General features: G+C 35.9%; 1 protein-coding gene across 2 annotated transcripts; it reads left to right on the forward strand.

Annotated features, from left to right (window-relative positions):
• Positions 1–418: 418 nt before the first annotated feature.
• On the forward strand, positions 419–20,870 carry LOC136411814 (runt-related transcription factor 3-like). Of its 2 annotated transcripts, none has more exons than XM_066394543.1 (5): positions 419–550; positions 4,325–5,181; positions 11,768–11,968; positions 19,115–19,294; positions 19,995–20,870. In XM_066394543.1, the coding sequence occupies exons 2-5, from the start codon at positions 4,809–4,811 to the stop codon at positions 20,612–20,614; spliced, it is 1,374 nt and encodes a 457-aa protein (XP_066250640.1). In that variant the 5' UTR covers positions 419–550; positions 4,325–4,808; the 3' UTR covers positions 20,615–20,870. The 2 variants fall into 2 exon arrangements, with proteins under 2 accessions (XP_066250640.1, XP_066250641.1); XM_066394544.1 differs by having other exon boundaries at positions 4,325–5,175.
• Positions 20,871–24,880: the final 4,010 nt, after the last annotated feature.

A 24,880-nucleotide genomic window follows, 5' to 3' on the forward strand; every position in this document is an offset into this window, starting at 1 on the left:
AATTGTCCCGTAAATATATCATCAAAACACCTTTACATCACCCAAGTATGCGAGGAATTAGAGCGGGACCAAGAAAACCGAGTGAAAAAGGACGCAGCTAGAAAGATTCTTTCAAGAAAAGAGCGAGAAAGAGGGACGAAGAGTTCCGCAAGCGTGTGACAGAGGCAGCGCCTCATAAAAAAGACGAAAAGACGTTTATAAGTGTTGCGCGCTTGCGTCTCGGGCGTCGGTAAACCTCTAAGAAACGACGTCGGTCTGAGGGCAAAAATCCGCCGTCTTTCCTGGTTGGTGGCATCGGCGGCGGTGGCGGTCTACCTCAACACGCCCCGCCCACTTGCCACCCTTTGGCCACCCACAACGACCCCCTCAACTACTTTTATACTCTTTCTTAATGTCAGAATATTTCGCGACAGAAAAGAACGCGCCAGGCCCGGTTATTTTCTTCTTTCGGCTTGACGTTTTCCGACGGAAAAATAATCCCTTTTGTGCATCCGTTTTTTGAGATACTGGGGTTGTTGTGGTGGTGCGGTGTTCCAAAGACAACGAAACAGTAGGTATCAACAAATTTATTTTTTTTTACAATTTAATGAAATAGTGTGAATCGTACCGCTTAAGATTATAAATCGACAATAAAGTGTCTATCATATCAACCTAAAATTCAGAAAAACCAATCCACTTCAATTATTACTCAGCCAATTAGATGTGACCCATGTAAGATTATTTACCTAAAAGAGGTGTGTACGAATTGATGAACATGGAATCAATTATCTGGTCCTTTTTGTAAGGGAGTATATTAGAGGGGAAGGAACAGGGGGGTAGGATTTGACAGTTTGTGCACGTTTCGGTCCAGTTAGTAGCTGGAACAGGGGTGCGAAAATCAGCTGATTTATGATTCATCTTTGATCCTTTCGTTACATTGGATGGTGGTGATGGAGTTTATTGATGATCAGGCAGAGAACTGTGACACTTTCATTTAAATTGCCTTCTAGAAAACATGCTGCTAATTCTTATAACAAATTTTTTTAAGTAGTGAATATCTGCCCGTTTTTGTACTAAGGCCCAGTTTTTTAAACAGTTGACAGAAAGATAAATTCAATAAAAAGGATAAAATCCATTAACAGAAACTATTGTGTTGGCAATGTTAGCAAGAGTTTCAAAAACCAGCCGTAAGTCATCGTTGTGCGTTTGTAAGTAACTCTTCATCATTTTAATCACGTTTAATTAACTTGATTAAGATGATGAAATTATATGTCCCAACATAAACGATAGCTTCTACTGATAGTGTTGGAGTTGCTACATTGCAACCCGCTCATTGGTATACAGCTTCTAGATCACCAGGGTGGCACAGAAATATATAGATGGAAATACCATCTACAGAGATGGGAGTTCTTTTAAATAAATTCGTATTTAATCATGGGGCTATAGGTTTTCTGGTTGACAAATTTGGATGACTACTGATGAGACTTTGTTTCATTGATCGTTCGCTTAATTGTTTATATACTCTTAAAGCGAGCTAGAAATACGTAAGTTTTTCTGGTGGATAATTTAGATTTAGCAATAGTGACAAAATTCTAAAAATCTAAAATAAAAGATTCTTCACAGAGGGGCAATTATTTAAAAATTTAAATCTTTCTTAGGAGCATACGGTAAACTGGCATAGTGGACGCGTTTATGAGGTGAAAGTGGCACTTTATTGCACGTGTGGGGAATTTTTTTTTTAATCAAGTGATATGTACCAGTTTTAATAGTTATTTACATATTAAGTGCGGAAAATAATACCTTATCAGTTGTAGTTGATCAAACAAAGCAAAGCTCGTCAATAATCGGGTGTGGTAAAGAGACTTTCGCATGCATTAAACACAATATTTTCCTGAGTCCATGTCTGGTAACTGTATTGTCTTATGTAGGCTCAATTATAAATTAGCATGCGGTGAAACCTTTACACGCACATGTGCGATAAAAAGTTTTACCATACACATGTCAATGTCAAATGCCCACAAGAAGCTTTAACACTGGTGCATGGCACTTTGATTTGTGTGGCACAAAACTTTTAACAGCACATATGTGGAAAATTGCTACTTTCAGTTTGCAAAAGTGTGCGGTAAGTCACATTACCCCATTCTCATAGAAAAGAATCTTTGAGGACAATATCGGGTAGCGTTAATTGGTATGATTACGGTAAAAAATATTGAACTAAACATGTAGGGAAGTGTCTTTACTGCACTCGACTGCTGACCAGGTTCAGTTGCAATCAGAGTGCGGTTGCAGTGCGGAAATTACCCCTTTCTTTAACATCACTTTCCTCACTTGTTAGGTAAATTTACTGTTTTATTTATAGTCCCTCAACAGTATTTTTTTTCTGACAAACGGGTAAATATTTAATGGGAATTCAATGAAGCATTTAGAGCAAAAACTTTACTACTCCGTAAATAACACAAAAACTAAATTTTTGTTATAAAAGTTGTGGATGAATTTAGAGTGGACCTTCTACCAGAAACACACGGTATAGCATTTAGAGGTATTGTTTTATTATTTTTTATTTAGAAAATTTCGATCGTTGGGCCAAATGAATCTTTAAAATTTTGATTTTTTTATTTCTGTATAAACGCTAAAAATTCCAAACTTAATCACATTTAGGTATGTATTGAATATGAAGTAACCCTGAAACGTCAACCATCATATGTATTTCCAATGTCAATATTTGAAGAATTGGAGCCTGTTCCAAATGTTTGATTATCGAGGTCTTGTCTGTTTGTTAGAGTCAAGCCAAAGCGAAATTTTGCAATCTATCAAAGTTTTCCAATAATGAATTAATATAGAAATTGACAAAGCATTGACTGACTTTTCAAACCGTAATGCTGTCAACAATGTCAAAATAACCTGACCCAAATATCAAACACGCCCCTATTTTCTTAATAGGTATTGGGTACGCTCTCTGAAATATTCCTATTATAATTAATATTTCTAGTAGAAAATAAATCGTCTATTCAATCAAATAAATCATATCCCGAAAGTATTCAAGCCAACTAGCATTAAAAGTCAAATATTTGTAGTTCAGAAACTAGAACAGTTTCCTGTTGTAAGCAGTGTATATTCTCACCCCCGTGATATAAACCCGAGGGTGGCTTTCGCAGGGGGCGCAAAGCGACATAAAAAAGCTAATTACGTGATAGAGGAACGTTTTGCACCACTTGTCTCAGACGGGACAGCATGTGTTTGATGTGATTAATGTAAGACGTGCTAGAGTCATAATATGTAGTAGATTATAGCCATCTTACTAATATATACTTATAATAAGATAACTTTTTACTTTTATTGTAGATAATTAAGAGCGATGTACTGTTATAACTTGAGTCGTTTTTTTTTTGTTAAACTTAAGCTAACATAAATCGTTAACATGGGACGTAAAGTTATAAGATCATACCATTAGTGTACTCAACAAACCGAGATTTTGAAGAATTAAGTAAAAAAAAAATTGGAGACCTAGAACTTCATCAAGTGACTGACACAATTAATGTGCAATGTTTGTTTATTTTATAAATGATTCAGACTTTTCAGTAAGATAATTTTCAATGTTATATCAATTTCGAGCAATATTATTCTTTTGCACGTTTAAAACCCTTTAATTTCTGAGAAACTGTATGGCCTGTGAAAAAAACTGACGACTAGACGGGCGAATTGTAGAGCCCTCTCAGAGATAACAGCCATTAACTATTGACACCCATAAGAAAATAGAAAGCTGAAGATGATTGTCGACAGTCGAAACGTTAGATTTCAAATATGACATTGTCACATTGTTCAAGAGGGAAAGTTGTAACGATGAAGTGTCATTAATTTTGAATTACCTCTCTTAATAAGCTGAGGAAAAAATCGAAATATTTTTCCAAAATTTTAGTTTCTCTGGAATTCCTGTGAACGTTGTCGGAATTTTTCAAATTTTAAAACGATATATTGCGTGACTCCAAATTACACAACTTTGCTTAAATTCAACCGACCTCATATTTTTTATGGTTACGGAGATCTTCATGCTGGAACTCCAGAAACGCACATCCTGTGTATATTTTACGGATGTGTCTAACTAAGTTTCTAGAATTGTAAATGCTGATTAACAATACGTTTGTTCATTCCTCCATTTCATATTATTCATTGATTTGAATCGATTTGAATTTAATTTATATCGGTTACAGAATCCTGTTGTTACATAACCGTGACTTGTATGATATACACTTTCGTTTAGTAAAAAAATTGCACAATTGTGAGATGTATGATATACGCATTATAAGCAGAATGCTCCAACTAACTAACGTCATTATTTTCTTTTCAGCGAATAGGGAAAAGAAATAGAGCAAAAAAAGAGGTGACGACCATCAGCGGACGTTTCCTCCACAGAAAGACCAGGCCAGAAAATTGACTTTTAATCCTAAACGAAACAGATAATCATCGAGCTTAACAAGCGACAAACTAGCAACACGTAGAGTGAAACAATCGCAGCCACCCAGGGCTAATTAAAAACAATCGACGGAAGCGAAAGAGGGAAAGAGAGGGTCGACGACATATCAGAAAAACAGTCGCGAAGAGAAAGAATGTAAAGGATGGGAGTTATCGCGCGCACTTTTCCAACGGCTGCGGTCCACACTTACTACCACAGCAACGCGTGATTTTTCATCACATTTGCGCGTCGACTCGGGCAGTCATTTGTATCACTCTCTTGAAAAATCCCCGCGAATAATATGCACTACTGAGCGATGTTTTCGCGCAAAACGATGCGATCGTAGCTGCCCGGGAAATTAAAAACAAAAGCCACAATAATGCACCTGGGAAGTGAAGTGAGTTCCACCACCGGTCACTACGACCGAAACTACGGGAACTTGACCGCGGAAATGCTGGCCGAAAGGACAATCGACGGCCTCTTGGCGGAACATCCGGGGGAACTAGTAAGGACCGGAAGTCCTCATGTGGTTTGTACGGTGTTGCCTCCTCATTGGAGGTCGAACAAAACGTTACCGGTTGCGTTTAAAGTGGTGGCATTGGGGGAAGTCGGAGACGGTACCGCGGTGACTGTGAGAGCCGGCAATGACGAGAATTACTGTGCAGAATTGAGGAACGCCACTGCGATTATGAAGAATCAGGTGGCCAAATTCAATGACCTGCGGTTCGTTGGCAGAAGTGGCAGAGGTAAGGGTAAGAACTTTTTAAGTTAATATTATATATTTAGAATGTTAAGTTTCCAGTTTTTTGAGATACTTACAGTAAGTTTCAAGCTTTGACTTATTATGGAACCTGTATGTATCATGGCAAATTCGACAACATCGATGTTACGCGAGATTGTAGAAAATACCAGTTTTAGTACCATTCAGTTGCATTATGCAGAAATCCAGATTTCGGTTATTTCTGCCCTGCATTTCTTTCAATTGACCAAAAAACGTAACGAATCGACTGTTTAGAGTTTAATCGGAAAAAAAATGTGTCTCAGACTCAGAGAAAGTAACTTTGACATGTAAATCCGAGCATAAATACGACGATCACGTATGCTGACCGAGGAAAGAAGAATTTATTAGATTTCACTATCTTTAAGTAGGGAAAAAGGCATTTAGCATTTGACAATTTCTATTTGGTAACTAGTTATGAAAAGAAAGCCAGTACCTTCATTTACTAACTTGATCAACAATTGAGACAGGTAACAACAACGCTTTCTGCTGTTCGACTTACAGTGCGGCCCAAATTGGGCGTACAAGTATGGGAGCTAGAGAACTACTAGAAGGTTGATAAACAGTCAAATAGTAAAAGTTAAAAAGTATTTTCAACATCAACCGTTGTTTCAAAAAAAGGAATATTAAGCTAATAGTGACAAATTTGCAAATTTCAATGGAACAGTTGTTCTATTCTCATTAGGAAAACTGCATTTTACCGTACTCATTCGAGTTCGGGAGGAGATCATTTACCACACAGAATGTGTTCAGATTAAGTTCATGTTATTAGTCACAGGAATGGTTTTGGCACTGTTTTGTTACCAAATTCCTACCAAAATGGTGATTTACTTTCGGGCGCCAGCTGCATGCTTGTTTATCATTTTGCGCCAGTCCCAGTGACTTTAAGTTGAAAACATTAGTCAGCCATAGTTCAGGTCAGAACCAGAATTGTGAGGAATCTTAGCTCTCAGCTCATCAGTTTATGTATTGATCTTGTATGTCTTGGCTTTGTACATCTCTGTCTTTAGCATTTTTGAGAATGGCATCAGGCTCACACATTGGGGAGTTTTGAGTGGTGAAATTGCGGCTCAAAATGTGTGTACGTGAGGCGTTAGTGATAAAACAGGAGGAAAAATGACGAATATGTCTCAAATACTATATTAAACGTATTTTCCTTTCTTTTTGTATTTTGGTGAGATTATGTGATGGTCAACCTGCAATACGGGAGTGAAACTGAATGAAGACTCTGAGGGTGAACACAAATTTTAGATCAATTATAATAAATTCAACATTAATATTTTCTCATATTCATTCGCTTCGTCTTTCCATCGACTTGCAAATAATGGGCAACCGGGCCTCCATTGCAAAGTAGTTGTCAGCGATGTAAAATGAGATCCAAAAGAGAAAATCTGTGAACATCTAGTTATTTTATTAATAAATTATAGTGGTGAAAATATTTTTAAAAATTGGTAAAAACACGGCTGAAGTGGAGTCAATCGATTGAGGTCAATAGAATCTCCTAGTTCATAAGAGCCCACTAGATGTTCCACTCAAATTTGACGGATATTTGGAATTATTTTTGAACAATTATCCATATGAACAAATATATATATCCGAATTTGAATTTCTGACTTTCGATCAAAAAATATATTGCTTTTCTGTAGCTGTCTAAGCTGAACAGCTTAGAACTTCTTTAGCACTTGCTGAATTTTTTACCGAAAAAATGTTAAATTTACTATATTATTTGAATTGGAAATTTAAAATATTGCAAACATGTTCAATATCTTGTTTATGGAACGGGATGATCTATCTATTAAAACCTGAAAAGCTTCATCACAGAAATTACCAAAAACTGTTTCAAAAAAATTCATTTTGCAGCTAGCAATTACTAAACTAAAATCCCCAGATATGCAACCAGACAGCCGTTTTTCCTGACACTTTATGAATTTCTTTCCCAAATCTCCTCTCTTTGTGCCATTATCGATTACCAGTCCATATAGAAAATGTCTTTATCCGCCAAATATGGAATCCGTTCCGATTGCCGCTGGATTTTAATAATAAAGTTTCTGGCCGGAATATTCTATTGACTTTTTCTTATACGATTATTGCCATTTAGGGTTTTCCTCTGCTTTGACTCTAGCAATATAGGGAAACATAAAGTTTCACGACAATTTCCGGATATTGCAATCAGTATATGAAAAGTTGCACATACTGAAAACTCACAATTACATGAAACATTACTATTTATGCATACTAAAGCTTGTGGTTACCTGCTGCTCAAAGTAGTGTAAGGTTTCACTAAGCCGTTTAAGTGAAGCCACTGCGGTAATATGTGTTAGCAACTTTTGACACTACAACATCGCTATTTTCTATCCGAGATATCAAATGTTGCCTCCATTACGATTGCACTTCTAGCAGCTTATCCTGTAGAAAAATTGCAGTGTAATTTTAACTAGCGGGGTGCGAAAAAGGCCAAATACCAACTAAAGCATTAATATTTCCATTTGTAATTTTGTTCGGAGCTTCCCGAGCACCTTGGGGATCAAGATATTCGGGGAGCCACAACATTATACCAGAAGCATTAAAATTTTTATTGCAAACCTCGAAATATGGCTTTACGATCCGCAAAGACCTGAAAAATTTAGTAACTTCCACATTTCTATTTGGTAAGATGGTTGTTCAGAGTTTTTGGAATTTTCACATTTGTTTTCTCTTGTTATTGCAATGAAATTGTAATATGTTTTAAAAATGCATTTGCTTCTCCTGCTCTAGGTTGTTTACGAAAGTTTTTTTTAGCAAAGAGATCATTTTTACGTAAGTTTTTCTCTTGTTTCGGTTTGGAACTTATAGTGGTATACGAAGGGCAGGCTTTTAGATGAAATAATTTATTTATAATAATGTCCACAGTAAATATTAACCAAAAACTACTAACAGCTAAATAGTAGTTTACTTATCCAGGTGGAAGGTATTTCTTTTCCGTCGAGTGTAAGATAGCGAGAGGGACAAATGTTATTTCCCACCCTGAAGTGTAGGTATATTATATTTTTCATTACTAGCTTTAAAAGACACCATTATTGGGTGTGCTGAATGGCTATGAAGTACGTTCTCTCCCCTGCTTCTAAAACAGGCTAATAATGACATTTATAAGGCTCATTATTTGCTTAGGGAGCTAATGAAGATGGTTATCATAAAAATGAATGCCAAATGAAAGGACATCGTAGAGCTTGTGATTCAAGATGTACTTTATTATTTCATTTCTGGTTTAATTTATTCGTAATTTTAGTAAGTTTATCGTAATTTTATCCAATCTATTAATGCGAAAAATCGTATACAGTAGCTTGCATAGTTACTAAAGTTACGCTAATAAATCAGTTCAGTTAAAAAGCCAAAAGTCCTAATAAATGGTTTTATTTTCTTCAAATTTATTTGTATGTATTTTTTCTTTTCATTCTCACTGATTTTTTTACTATGACATTTATCTGTTTATCTTCGTTGTCATGGTGGTAAAAATCGATGGAAATGAAATAAGCGGTAATTGACAACGTGCAGAGTGTTGGTAGAGATGACAAGCGTTAGAAGGAAAACATTTTTAATAAAAAACATGTTTATCAAATACACAAAAATTCCAGTCAAACGTAAATACCGAAAGCATCACGTCCGAATTTCGACAAATCCATTTGCGAGGCCGAAACATTTTTCACAATGAGAGGCATTCCATATTTTTCACGGTACATTTTTGGTCAGTTCGGTAATATTTACTAAAATATGTTTTCGAATTTAATTAAATTCGTGGCCCGTAAAAACAATGCGTAACGATGGCTGGAACGGAAAAAGTATTATTTATTTCAATTTATGCAACTGCCCAAACAAATCCAACCATAAATTAGAGGAAATCACCAAAACAGGCGGTGATAAATAAAAAGTAAATCCGACTAACAAATTTTCGAACATACGCGAGAAAAAAATATCGGAAAACATAAACAGGCTAGCGCGAAAGCGAGGAATCAATCAAACAAAACCTAGCCTAATCATCGAAATAGTGGACGGACAATTTGATTGATAGTTCTCAGGTGTAAACCCAAAACATCCTCATTTTGATTTAGGATTAAAGTGTTTTTCATAAATATGCGTTTGTTGTAACTCTTGAAAACCGGCTAGGAAAGTAATAAGAACATAAGATAGATGAAAGACGAGAATGAGAAAAACGAATATTTTGATTCCTGTAGATTTTGTCTAACAGAACGCAACTAAAAGTTAAACTAACGTCGATTAACATTAACGATGGATTAAATCCGCAAAAGATGTAACACAAGTTAAATTGACTCGGGTTTTTTCTAGCATTGGGGTTCCTTCAAATCATAGTTGATGCCCTTATCTACACCTTGTCCTATTCATCGAAAGCAAATCATTAAACTTGAATGAAATGGATATAAAATGTAACTATTAAAGTCGGGGGTTTATGCAGTATGTTACAGTCACACATTCAGTAATAATTCAAAGCCACTTCTATTGCTGAGAATATGACAAATTATTTAGTTACTCAAATCTGCCCGATGAGCTCATAGGCAATTCTGTAAGTTTCAAAAATTTTTTGTTTCCAATTATCCATAAAATGTTCAATTTTTTATCAATGTGGAAATATACTTGACCAAAATGAGGTGCAAAATGAGAATTCTTCTACTTCCAGCTGCTTCAATAAATTTATAATTTACTATGCAACTTCAAAAACCGTAAGATTTCATTGTTCATACAAATCCATAGAAATACGACTCAAATCGTTTATTATTAGGATATCCTGAATCTGTTCAAATATTTTTGCATTTGTTCAATTATACTTATAGAATTTTGTAGGGAATCCGTTATACCAAATAGCAACTTCTATTTAGGCAAATCATCAACGTAATTAACTAATTGTTGATTTCCATATCTATTAAGAAAGTAATTGATGATACTCCAACTTTTACTTCAACTTTCTGTAGTTTCCAGGATCCGTGGCACTTAAAGCCGAATTACTTAATTTTTGGGTGTTACGATATTGTTACGGCTGGCGTGCGGCCGCCGCAGATAACAGAGGCAAAAAAAAGGTTAATGTAGGCGCTCGGCCCAGTGATTTATTGCTTCCTTTTATGTATGTCGAATATTCTGGTATGTGTGTTTATGTTAATGTTCGCATGTGTGGAAGAAAATTGTGAAATCTTCTAGTCATAAGATCGTTAGTTATATAAAAAAATTAAGGAGACTGTTGTTAAGTTTGATAGTCTAAGACTAGTACAGCTATAAAAACCAAGCGATTATAATAAGATGTAATTATAATTAAAGTGTTTAGTAGTAAAATAGTGATTTATTGGTAGACTATTAGTTGGTGGATTGCAGTTATGTTTATTTGTTAGGAGTGTATGTTACGTTGAAAGCGAGTATACTGGAATCACTCGAACATCAAAGTCGCAATAATATACTCCTAACTGGGTCAAAGAATTTATATAACTATTGCACCAATAATTGTAAAAGTCGGAAATTAAAGTTGATTTAAGATATGTACTCGTCAAAACCCCTTTCATATGGATCTTAAGTCAACTTCAATTTTCAGATTTTCAGAATAAGATAAATAAATCTGCATATTCCCGTATCTATTATGATATTGATTCGTGATCCTCAACCTTTTGAAAATTTTCGCGAATTTGCAAGCAATATTTTCAGAAGTCCTTAGTAACTAGAACTCCGCATTCTCAAAATGAACCACATTTTAGGCCCGAATTATCGGGTTCCAGTAGATTATTAGGACGTCCCTGATTTGAACGAGACTGAATGTTTATCAAATATTTAATATCGATTTATGAATTTCTATTCATGTATGATTTAGATGTTAAACCAGTTTTTAAGTAAAAATGTATATAAAATATGTTGAAGATTGTCTCAAACGTTTCGTTATTTGGGCTTAGGTCATATTTCATTTTCTCAACGCTGCTTTGGTACCTTTTCACTGGGTTAACCTAGAAATATATTCGCGGATTACCTACAGGATTCTTACAGTTTCCGGTTCTTCTTAATTCTTAATACTAAAATTTTGCTGAAAATTCCTAACACATAACAAGGATATTGATATAATGAAAAACCGAATCACACGTCCATCAAAATTCCAAAGGTAATCGACCTGAACGACCCTAACTGATCTTTAATAAACCAAACATCCCATCTATTCAACCTGCCCCGATATGAAATAGAGGTCTGGCACGTCCCAAGGATCGTCCGAAATACGTGTAAGTAATAATACGACAAATTATGACTGTCCTGTCGATAAATCAGGGATTTGTTAACTTTCAGATATAATTCATAGATTAGAGAATGGGCGAGCGTGCTCGCAAACAACTTAAATACTCGTGTTAGCTTAGCAATGTTGGCATTTAATTAAGGCCGGGGCTACACGGTGGCCGACATATTTTACGCGGTGAGGACGTTTTGACGCAATTTATGGGGATTATATCCCCGTTCTCCAGAAGGCTTTACCCAAATTATTAGGTTATTGACTGCTAAATGATCCATTGCCGTTCGCAATATTTATTGAACATTTTTTGTTGTAGGTAAAAGCTTCACTCTGACCATCATCGTGTCGACCTCGCCACCTCAGGTAGCCACCTATAACAAAGCGATTAAGGTTACAGTGGATGGACCAAGAGAACCGAGATCCAAAACTCGGCAAGCTGGATTTCATCACTTTCCATTTGGACCGAGACCATTTCATCCTGATCCTTTGTCTGGGACTTTACCTTTTAAACTTAGTGGTGAGTTTCTACATTTAAGTACTGTTATTACATACATATTTATTTTTAATGACGTCTTAAAACTTTGTATTAATGGACGTCCTAGAAGTTTCGCAGATTCCTCTTTACTTTTTGGTCCATGAAACACTAATCAATGCAGTTAAATAAAAGGAGGAAGTGACGTCACCGTTTCCTCTTACGTCTTATATGTGCGGATTGCGTTGGCGTATGAAGTGACTATGACGACAAAGTGACATCATAGGCACACTAATACATGGCGATCTTTCGCCCAAAAAAATTTTGACCAATTTTAGTGGAATGTTGTCAGCTATTTGTTAAGTACACTTCTTTTAGGTTGTTGATTTTAACATTAAATATCCGGAAAATCCAGTTGCCCTCAACAATTGAAACATAAAATGGCGAAAGTCTTTAGAATTATTTACTTGATTTCGGTATTTCTGAAAGATTTCGATGAGACGCAATTTTCTCTTCTGATTGATCATGATAGATTTCTGATTTTTGTTTAGGTTTTGATAGATTTCGCATTGTTTCTGAATAGTAGTTCATCCACTATTAAAAAAATCCTTCAATCATGTGAAGTGATCGGATTGATGGAGCTTCAAAAATGAAACTACAATCCAAAGAGGAATAAAACGTACAAAGATTTTTCGAATTATTTTCCTACCTACACGGAAATGCACCCGCCGAACGTGGTCAACAGGACTGGCAGCGAAATCCGCTTAGGCTCAGATTAAATTGAATAATGGCCTCAATAAATGCAAAAACGGAAAATATTCGCCAGCCAACTTGGCCAAATAAACCGACTTCATTTCCCCGTGCACTTTTCATTTGTGTTTGAACGTCCAAAATAAAACATTCACTACTTGAAAATGAAACGTTATTTAATTCGGCCCGGTATTACTGGCACTCGATGTTAGAGCTCCAATTTTTTTTTGTGTAAATCTAGCATTTTACGAGCTGCAGGATGACCGGAGTATTTAAGCTTTTGAGGACTCTACAGGGTTTAATTAAAAACATTTTCAGTTGTTAATTTGATGGATATAAAAGAGTGTTAAAAATTTCAGTTGGTTTTTGAATTCTTGATGTCCGTCACGCGACTTGTACCTGTTTTACAATATATTATCCATCTATCTGTTTCTTTACGTTGGTTTTGTTTCGGGTTATCTATACTTTTTAGGAACGATTCCATACTATTGCGAATTACTGGAGTGGAATTCTACCCTGGAAGGCTATACTCAAGCGGGAGATTATTCTAGAAGCTTGTAACGAACCTAAGTTACTATAAAGGTTGGAAGAACCACGGTCTAGCATTACCAAACAAACAAGCGAAAAAAAACAATTTATTGTTGTCAATAGTTCGGAATAAATTGTCAGAAAAACTTTTTTTATAGATTTTAAAAATATTTAAAAATCGCAAAGCTGCCCAAAAATATTTTTTCGAAAACGCTTTTGGAGATTTTTAAATAACCTAAAAAAAGAAAAAAACTGAACATCGTTTTGAAAGCGATATTGAAATGGCTATCAACGTCCTTTCAACTTTCGCATTTTTGTAATTCTCATGTTGTCCAAGGTACTCAATGTGTAGGCCAAATTTGGGCCACACTATATGTATATCATCGATTTCAAACTTACCTTTTTCATGATTTCTTGGGCTAAAATTTCGAAGTTTATGGTAATCAAGGCTACTAAAATTGACGTGTGTTCCCAAAATCAACGTAAACATTGATAGATGTAAAAAATCACCTTCATCATATCATATTTTACATATTTAAGTCACTTTTAAATTGAATGTATCTGAACCAGTCTGAAAACCCTGTGACTGCCCGAATATAATCTTAAGACCGATGCTAATGTCGGTCGCAGTACACAAGGGGCAATATATCAAATTTCCATGGCTATGGGGCAAATAAAATGCAAATGGACTATACTTGATAGGGAAAATCTAGTTTTGTATTTTGGCTTCCAAGGAGATCTCTTGTAAGCTTTGTTGAACCGAACCTTCATCAAAACTTATATCAAAGCACACACAAGTCATGAATAAGTAATGTGCTATGTAGTAAAGTGCTTTTAAGCCCTCACGTTTTCCGTAGGTTCACAAGTCGAGCTTAAGCTTGAACCTAGCTTAAATTGATAGTTTTTCAGGTAGAAATGACATTTAGAAACTACATTTAGATTTAAGCTCGCTTTGTGGGCCTATAGAGAATGTGAGGGTTAGTCTAAATCAAAGGCAGTTTTTCATCTAAAACTCAGGATAAAGATCAATACACTAAAAAAATTAATGTTTGAACCACCAGCGTGGCGGTGCCAAAAAGTTATTATAATTTACCTTGTGTGTTAAAGTTAAGTTAAAACTTATTTGTATACGGTGCGAGCAACGATGATTGAAGTGTGCTGCTCTGAATTGAAATTCAGCTTTAATACTTTTTTCTACTAATTCTCAAAGTCAGCAACTAAAATGTCCATTCAACGGGGCTCTAGTTGTGTATTTACTATATTTTCGATTTTCTAGGAAAGATTTGTCTATTTTCACTTAAAAAAATTCATTTGTAGGGAAAAAAATTATTTAATGCTCTTTCAAATTAAATACAAATTGAAGTTATGCAAATAAGTCTGGATAAAGGTGGTTTTTCGTTGTTCACAACCACAAATTGAAATTATAATTTATAATTAACAAACAAGCAGTCGCAAGTTAATGTTGAAAAACACAATGTGTTGTAAAAATATGAAAATATAAGAGAAGTAAGTAAAGAATTAAAGACGTCCAAATCAACTATGAGTAAAAAAGGACCTGGACGCATCTGATTAATGTATGTTGTTTGGTAATGGATGAAAAAAGTTTTGATAATCCTTCAACGATAGGTCCACTATTTCGATGAAGTGGACACTTCAATCATTGTTGCGTGCACTGTATTTACAATAGGATGTGTATTTTTTAGGGATAAAATAAGCACATATATTTAAACTAATTCAAATTCGTGAAATTACCAATCATAGAAGAGCCAAACTTCAAAACACCGAGTATTCCCAGATAATTCTTGTAATTATTGTAAATGTTGCGAACTAAATTATAACCGTAAAACTCGCAGCATTTTTGCACGGGCCAATTATTAAATTTATTTTCAACTTTAATTTTATTTTCAGCCGGAACGTTAATTCCCTTATCGAATTATAAACGAAAAAAATAACGTGAAACGCCAATTTAACATATGGTTTTTAATTTTATTATAAAGCGTAAAAAATTGGCTTCACAGTGAGCGTTGACCAGCACAATGTAAATGTCTCATTGATTTTGTCGGGTGTTTGCACTAATCACAGTTCATCTCATAGCAATTTCCCAAGCTTAAGTAGAGACTGATTGTCCGTTTAGGGCTTGAACTTGCTCTCGACAAATTCCACATATCACTGAAAGTATAAAAATACATCTGCAGTATCCACGGATTCCCATAAACATTATTGGCCGTACACTCTAACGTTACTATAGGGTAATACCTGCTTTATTGGCTAAAATACAAATGGGTAATTCCATCGTCTATTATTCTTATCTTAAGCCCCGTATAATGGCCGATATGTTACAGCCGAAGATTTTATGACTTAAGCCATACGAGCTGTAAAAGTAAATTGAACGGTATAGGTGCAGTTTAATTACTTGAAGCCCTTTTTAGGACCCTTTAAGGGATAATTTAAGAAGGGAAAGGGTCTTTTGAAACTCGAAACGTTCGGAGTATTTTCCTAATTTTCTGCTTGAATCGAAAAGAGCTGGATATTGAATAACCACCTGCCATGAAGGACCTTTTTGTGAATGAGCTGAATGAAGGAAAAATTGGGATTTATGGAGAAAAAAAAATACCGCAGCGTTATTTCCTGTGACACTTTAGGGACTTTTGACCTCACGCAAAAAAAATGGGGAAATCGGGTTTTTGCCGTCCATTTATTACATGTCCAACATTCAAAAAGTCTATTAAAAGTTCATTTACTAAATTTCCTGTAATACGTGTACTGATTTCACCCCCAAAGGGCCGTTTTGGTTATAATACCCATTTGTAGTCTCTGTTAGTGTTAGATAATGATTTTTATATTTTGCAATCATTATAGTGCTATTTGCGATAATAGAGGTGATTGATGGTTGTTTTGTAGAGCATTTTAAAAAGCACATGAAACAAAGAGAATTTCGTTCTCTAATTAGATATAACATATTTTTAGATGACATTTATTTGAATCCTCACATGCCCACGTATCGAACGAGCAATATAATCATTGTACCGATTCTTTTCTTGCGACTTCTGTTCGTAGATGACAAAGACAGGGCGAATTCAAGTATTGATTTTGCTCTAGATATCTGAATTTCAACCCTTTCTCCGCACATTGTGCATATGTTCGTAATTTACGCTTTGATCGAAACAGAACGTGATAATTTCGGCTTCCTAAATGTAGGTGGCGCCTGTATATCATGTAAGGGTAGTTTCACCCTTGGCCCCAATTGTCATTATAATTCGCTAACACCACGTTGTTAAGGAAAGAGTTTCATGGCAATTAATGCTTTATTGGATGCTTTAAGATCGAGAAAAATAATTATTTTTGTTTAAAATTCCATTTTGTTTCTGTAGAAAAGCGGTCAAAATCTAAAGTAAAATTGGTTCAAGGAACACTAAATTCTTACTCTCAAAATGCTTAAAGACTCTGTAAATTGCTCGAAGGTTGATAGATAAAGTACGAACAAAATTCACTTGTGTTTCCAAAATAATTCGGGGCAGTTGAAGCCAGATATCTTTGTTTTATCTGAAAATTTAGGCAAAATGTTGAACAACACACATACTTTTATGGATATAACACTATCCTCCTTCTAGATTAATTCGCGTCTCGTAAACTTGAATTTCCTGTTAATTTCTCTAAAAAGTGGTAACAGTTTAAACAATAACTATGAGCAAAATACAGTTCTCCTTCATAGTTTAAGTACCTTCGGGGTTGAAACTATCCTTGTTAATTTCTCTAAAAATATGGTCAAAATTTGAGATAAAATATATTGATATAATGCTTTTCTTCTTCAGAATATGCGTTTTAAATGGGTTTCTTAAGAAAATTTAAAAAATAATCAAGAACTCAAATATGTATTTAATATGAATATCTCTTGCTTTGTGACTTTCTCTAGTCTAAAAAATTTTAGAGTTCTTTTGTAGTCTGAAATTTCATAGGGCAATCTAAGTTTTTCAATCAATGTTTAGTTTATTCAGTACCCAAGTATGATCCAGACTTGTTCTGAAGTCTATGCCAAGTCGAAACAAATTTCCATCCATACAAAATTTTCGTATATTATCAAAACATTTTCAAAAGAGCTGTTGTAAGTAACGGAAGTTCTTTTCGTAATTCTTTGTGCAATCTCAAACTTCCGGCTGCCCTTGGCAGGATTAATTCTCCAGAAAAAGACAAAAGAATTACAGCCATCTTACTACTTCGGCTCTAAGAACTTTTTAATCCCCCTATAAAACCGTTACTCCGTGTTAACAAACGCCCTAAAGATTTTTTTAGCCTTCTTATGGATTTAATTAGAACGACCGGGTGACATTTATCTTGGCAGGGCAGAATAAGCTGTGCCCGTCCGAAGGCGATTATTCAAACCCTTTAAAACGGAACCGAGTAATGCCACTCTGGTATTAAAGGGTGCTCTGATGGGCGGCGTCTTCAGCGAAATGTTAAGATCGACGCGGTTCGTTAGTCTTAGTTGGATTATTTCCTTCGGCAGATATTAAGTCTATATTACAGGAAATTCATACGCGAGCTTCTCTGGTGCTAACAAGACAAGAGAACCTTATGATTTCGTTAATAACTCATGCCCTAAGGACGTGTAGAAAAAGAAGCTTGAAATTAATACTGCTAATGGAAATGGTCCTCTCTAATGCCTCCCATTCGCGCAGCAAATTCCGGGCCTCTAAAAATAATTAATGGCGTTAAAACTTTATCCCGTCTAGTTTGCTTGTTGACCTTTTTTCGTGGCCCGAAACCGAGCAACGTAACACGGGTTGCCTAAGATGCCTCATTGGTTAGGGTAGGGAGAGCCGCAACGCCATTGGAGGCCCACAGCACTGCCACCATCAAGATCTATGCCGGCAGATAGTGCGGGACTAAGTGAAATTCCCGATTCTAATAAAGATTCAGTATACATTTCTTTCATTAATTATGCGGTTGGTACAGGTTTTTTTTGGTCATTTATTAGTTATACAAAATCAATTTAAGAATAATTAGCTTGACTATTTCAACGCTATCCTTTACATTTTTAATTCGTTACCTTAACAACAGGTTAAAAACCGGCCCTTAAATAATTGTGTATTCAAAATTGGATGAAATTTAATTGATTGACTTCCTCTTCCAAAGTGACACGAAAACAATGCAATTTGAGATTTTGGGATTTGATCTTGGGCTAATGAAATTGTCTATTCTTATCCGACGGCGTGGATGGTTTCTAGGAAACTGCGAACTTTCCGGTTATTGTTCCCAAGAAATATGGGGATTAAGCTCCGGCAAAGTCAAGCTTTGCCTATGGGAAGCGGAACGAAAGGCTCGATGTTGGGTGGTATACGATGTATGTGGAATCAACTGATGACTTGCTAAAAATGTAATGTTAAGATGCAAAGATGTGAGTTTTCAATGAAATGAACATTTGAAACATTTACGAACAATCGGAAAAATTCGATGATCGTTTTCAAATTGACGATGAAAAATAACAATTCAGTGTTTTTGTAGTTCTTGATGGGATTTAAGAAGAACTTTTGGACATAGAGTTCTGAAGATAATGCTTTAGTTTGAGTTTAAAGCTCAGAAAATGTTTTGAGTTTTTGAAGAATTACTTTGCATTCACTGAAGTCCACAGAGTGTACTGCTCCATAATACCACAACATGGTCGAACGATAGAAAACATTATAGTAATAGAACGAAAACGTGAAAAATTAAAAATTAAATTTTATGTTTTTTAAACAATTGTTCCCCGATCTTATATGATGATATTTCCCAAAATAAACTTAATTATCATAGGTAATTTTTCCTGTTTTGGAGGATGGTGCGATAAGATTTTCAACGTGAAGTTTCAGATTTTCCACTGCTTACTCAAAATTTAAAAATCTGATTTCTTTTTACAAGTTTCTTTTTTGTTTCCAGGTATAGCCCATCACCTCGCTGGTCTGCCTGGTCATCCCCACGAATGGGCGTTCCTGGGAGCCAGACATCCATATCCTCATGGTCCACTCTTACCGCACCACCACCATCACCCGCCTCACTTTCCCTCTCACGTTTTCGCCGCCTTAGACCGTCCGCTAAACTCCCCGAGGATAGCAAACGGTAATATTGTATAAAGCTAGGGATTCCTAGGAAAGTTGTGCTGTAATAATAGCTGTCCATGCATTTTATATTCATGCGGTTTCATACTCGACGTTGCCCGTGCATTTTATATTCATGCAATTTTATATTCAATGTTGCCCATATATTTTGATATTTATGTGATTTTATATTCAAGGTTGCACTTTATATTCTTGCGGTTTTATATTCAACGTTGCCTAGTCATTCATATTCGTGTGGTTTTTTAGGTAGTGGTAGGCAAGACTGAGATTGATGTTGAGTAACGGGTGGTAAATGAAAAAGAACCTCGCAATAAGAAGCAAATCGTAAACATAGAACGCTGATTGAACTATTTTCTGTTTATCACCAAACAAACGATGATAACAAATGAGTCTATCCGAGACATATCTTTAACATTTAAACTCTTACTTGAGGTTTTTTTAACGATCGCTCTTTATTATTTTGGCCATATTCCGGCCCTTATATTACTGCACCGCTTTTCTGGGAAATCTATAAATTTGAACTTTATCCTCTAAATGGTAATTGCACCAATGGTACCCGGCGCGAGTTCAACTCTAAACTCGGTTTGTTGTAAAAAATTACAGGAAAATTTTGATAAGTAAGCTGAGTTTGAAAGTAAACTCTTATTAAGCCGATCAGTGTAAGTGCCTATTAAATAACTAACAGTGAAATGCATTTTCAGACCCGTCCTCAACGTCCCTCGGACCCATATCAATAAACTGCAGCTCCGCCCATAGCACTACATCCCCGAAAACGTCACCTAATGCAGGATTGCTAACAACAGCCGAAAGCTCCAAATCCACACAAGAAGATGACATATCAGTCACTGCATCTCCGACTCCAAGTCCTCAAGCTATTTCCACATTCCCTGTAGCTGGAGCAGCTACCAGCCAACAGGCTAACCAGCAACAGCTCTTTAATAACGCATTGGCTGCTAGCCTCTTTTTGAATACCCCACTTCTTCCTCCTCCAAGTCAGTGGCTTTACTCCCAGTTTTATCCTGGAGAGTGGAATTGGATGAATCTGAGACATCCTTCTTTGGTTTCGTCGATTCTGTCACCTCCTGATGAGGTCGGATCACACCCTGACAGTTCAAGCGAGAAGGTGGATGTCACAGAGGTGGATGATGAGAAAGACAAGAGCAGCAGTGATGGGGAAGGAAAGTCCGTGAAGAAGAGTGACGTGAAAGTGCGAAAAGCAGCTATAACTTTGATCAAGCAGAAAGAGGAGTTGGGCAAGGAAACTGGCAAGGCTGTAAAAAACGGAGCAGTGAAGAATTCAGATGTGTGGAGGCCCTACTAATTTTACTCGAGGTTTACCATTTGAGCACATTTTGCTGCAAAACCACATTGAAGCCGCCAACCTTTGCGTTTGGCTGTTTTTATTTTTGGTTCAGGCACCACTGTACTAAGTGTAGCGTATTAAACAAGTATATCCGGGGAATTGTGCATTATAAATCACCTTGTATAGCTAATAATCTATACTTAAAGAAATGTATATCTATGTATGTACTGAGTGTTATGTAAATAATATCTATCGTTTGTTTTTCTTTGTTATAGCCTACTTTTTGTAAATAAACACTGTTCCGACAACCTTCGAAGGAATGTTATTTCTGGGGTATTGTTTTAAAAGTAATCGAATCAGAACTCATTCCCAACGGGGGGACTTTTAATATCCAAACTGCAATATTTTTTCTTGGTTGTCTTCTCCCATAATAAAAACAAACGACTGTCATCAAGCTCCCCTAAAGGAATACAGTCACGCAGTAAACTTTAAATGCAGACGGATTTTTAAATTCTTAAATGGTGCGTGCGGTTTAAATATTCAGCTGAGACGCTTTGCCCTCGAGATTTATGTTCGCTTCTACAAGACTGTATATTATTAAATTTTCTTCGGGAATTGCTTTGTTTCGAATTTTTCCCCGAATATTGGGAATGTTTAGATGGACCTCAATGTAATTACTAAAATAAATATCAGGGACAGTCAGCAAACAAATCAGTAAGTAATTTAGTTAGATGACGCCAGTTAGTTCAGGCTTAAGATGACCGCAACGCGTAACCTTTGTTGTCTAAAATCTAATACAGGAGATAATAGTTTCTTAGCTAACAAGTCTCGAAAGTGATTGTTTACTGCGTTCTGACTGCATTTACATGGCTCAAACAAATCGTTTTTTTTTTTAAGAAAGCACGTCGGAGATTTTGATGGGTATATTTCACAGTATATGTGTAAAATGCTAAAATGGGTCTCTGAATATTTGTTGCCTATTTGAGGTGTTATGTAACATTCATCCAGGCGTAGCGCGACGTCCACCTGGGTGGAAAATGATATCCGACAAGAAGACAGCTTCCTCCTGAGATAAACATAACATAACAATAACATCATTACTTACAGGGTTGTAAATGAAGACACCGTTCCTGTGCTAGGTGTAATATTTTCCCTGCGAGTGCGTCTGTGAGTATTTTGTTGTCTTCGGCAAGTCGCCTGCGATTAAGTTTTTTAAGGCACGCGTGCGGTAAGTTACTACTTTCAGCTCGCAAATGTTCACTTCACCGAACGCTCCAAGAAGAAATAATAACGTGCGGATTATGTAGACACAAGAAGGTTTTCCTTGCTAATTTCCCTTTTCTCATCAATCTGGCAGTAGGTTAAGACTTCTTTTGAAGACTATCTCATATTAATATCTCACCTCACTCATGAATTTTTGCCATTCGTGTTCTTGGCATCTAGCTTGAAGGTGGATATTCGAGTAAATTAGTATCAAAATATTTATTTAGGTAAGATATAAAGAACATTTTTCCTAAACATTCGATAATAAATCTCTAGAAAAATTAATTAGAAGTTGAATTTTTCACTCTAACCGTGATTTATTATTTCGATATTCAGGAGTTAAGCCAGACATATTGAGAGAAACTAAAATCTGAAGAGTCCCATTTTCCTGCGATCTTTTTGAACACGAACATTTTCTTCAGATCAGAAGATGACCATTTAGAGGGAATACGAGAACCGATATTAACTAACCATTTCGCTTCCAGTTAATGTCTAGTTTTTTTATCATGTCTATAGAAAAATAACTGATTTCTGGCGTATCTCCAAGTTCTACACAACACATTTTTCGCTTATCGAATCACTGCCATAGTCGTCTAATCCCTTAAAATAAAGCGAAAGAAGAAAAAGAGGTTGATAGGAAGGCGCCAAATGGACACCCATGTGTGAATCTAATTTGCTTAGTATGCCTGCGTTCATTTGTTCAAATTACGCAGAGACGACCGTTTCGGTCCCAGCGGGCTAGGCCGGGGCCCGACCTTCATTTGTTACGAAAAGAAGGCGCAGCAGTGTTCGCGGCCGACTGCGCCAAGTATCGTCATGTTTAGGAGACCCCAAATTCAGAATTAATGATCGCCTTTATTGAAACTTCAATTTCTTGATTAGGCCCCCAGTGGGGCTCTTATTGTTTTCGGCCGAGGCACTCGCTGTGAATTATTTTCCCAATTTCGATTGGAATTTCCAGGCAAGGATTTGGGGTAACGTCCCGGAAAACTTCGTATTTTATACCCATACACGCCATTATAGATTCTAAGAATTTGGTGGATGTAATTGGGGTTAAAATCGTGTCAAGGGTCGAACCGATATCGCAAATCCTGTAGCCATAGATTCTTCATTAGATGAGCAGGCTATTCTTGAAGGCGCTGATAAGTTACTATAAAAACAAGAATGGGAACAAAATGGCTGAAATCTCCAGCAAAATTGTTCGAATTTCTTTATTAGTTGACGACTAGAAGTAAATAGAGATTATTTAGAAAATAATATTTGGGGGTGATGTTTTCTGCTCGCCTAAAGTTTGGCTGGGCTGACCGCTGAGAATGTTCCGACAGTAGGTCTGGTCAGCCGCAGTGCGACCCCACTCGGTCACATTCTGGGCCCAGTTTGGTTCGCCAACAAACAACTTCAGAAACGGGACATTTGTTACTTGGAAATTTGATTTGCCGCGCTATCGACCACGACTATGAAGCTAACTTCTGATTAGTTTCGAATTTATGAAGCAGTATTCTTTTCCACTCAGATAAATTAAGATAAAATCCGAATTTATCTACTCATAGACACTTCCTCACATTTAAAATGCACTAAACTAGCTCTGAATTTCTGGGTTCGTTCCTGAAACAGGATACAGTAAAAATATGTGTTGTGTTTTGTTTCCCCCTATCGTTTTCGCTCTATACTGTGTCATCGTTTCTGTATGAATCTAAAGATAAAAAATTCCGTTTACGCAAAGAACAAAATCGGAAACAAATAAATAAAGAATATTCAAGCGATTATCAACTGACCTCGTATCTATTATTATATACCGAAATCCTCATGGTTGAGCTCAAGAAATGGACATCCTGTATATATTTCACAGAAATATTCTATTAAATTGCTGAGATTGCAAATGCTAACAATATGCCTCATTCATCCAGTTATTTCATAACATTTATTCAGTTCATTTATATTGGTTATACAGGGGCTTTCTTAACTACGTGTAGAAAATTTCAGGGCGTAATCTTGGATAAATTTCAATTGGAAAATGTTCTTGTTTACGACCATTGTTTACGACCACCTTGTAACACCACAAGGCAACACCTTGTATAAGCAAGGTCTTACGTAATCATCATTTGTATAATATGCAAGTACATTTTCGTTTAGAAAAAATTGCACAATTTTGAGACGTATGAAACACACATTATAAGTACATTGCTTGATCTCACTAACACCATTAGTTTGTAAAGCAAGAATGGAAAAGTCATCGATGGAAAAAAATGGGATTATGATGATGATTGGTATGAAAGAAATCTCCATTTCTGTTAAACTTCTTTGAAGAAAAATCACTAAAAATCATTAAAATTTTAAGTTTGTTGTTGTTTTTTTTAGAATGTTCAGTTTAGTTTCACCTGCAGCCATTTTAGTTGCACCACACATCAGGATTTTACAAACCTCGGTCAATAGCATTAATGGAACTAATCATTCATAGTGCAATAAAAACGTCTGAAACACAATCTAGTTTTACGGCCAACAAATATATTTGTCAATTCGCAAATTTGTGGAAACTGCGGAGCAAGTAAAAAGACCCCGAAATAATTTAATAATCGACGAGACCTACACAACGCCCTCCATCAAGTCATAGATAGAAAACTAATTTCCTAATGGGATTTATTTCCATTGCCTCTTCTCCACTTTTGTTCTTCTAACTTCTTTAACTACGTTTAATCGTGTTAAAGTGTCCTACTCTTTTCCTTTTGTCGGGTATTGGGTGGAAACTAAGATAAATAGATAAGATAATTATTATAGAACTCCTCTCCTTCGTCTGTTTATGTTTAAGAGCAACTAAGTAGTTGAAACAAAGAACGACTAAAATATTTACGTAAGTGTCTATTCCTTCAGAAAATATGTTCGAATTGGGAATTGTAGTGGTGCCAAATTGCCTTCATAGTTCGCTTATAAAATTGCCATAATCCAATATTCCCGAATTTAATTGCTTCTCTTGGCACAGCGAACTTAACTTTATGAAAATTAGTTCATAAAGTTGTGCCATTA

Source organism: Euwallacea similis, chromosome 10 (genome assembly GCF_039881205.1).
Source record: "Euwallacea similis isolate ESF13 chromosome 10, ESF131.1, whole genome shotgun sequence".
Lineage (NCBI taxonomy): Eukaryota > Metazoa > Arthropoda > Insecta > Coleoptera > Curculionidae > Euwallacea > Euwallacea similis.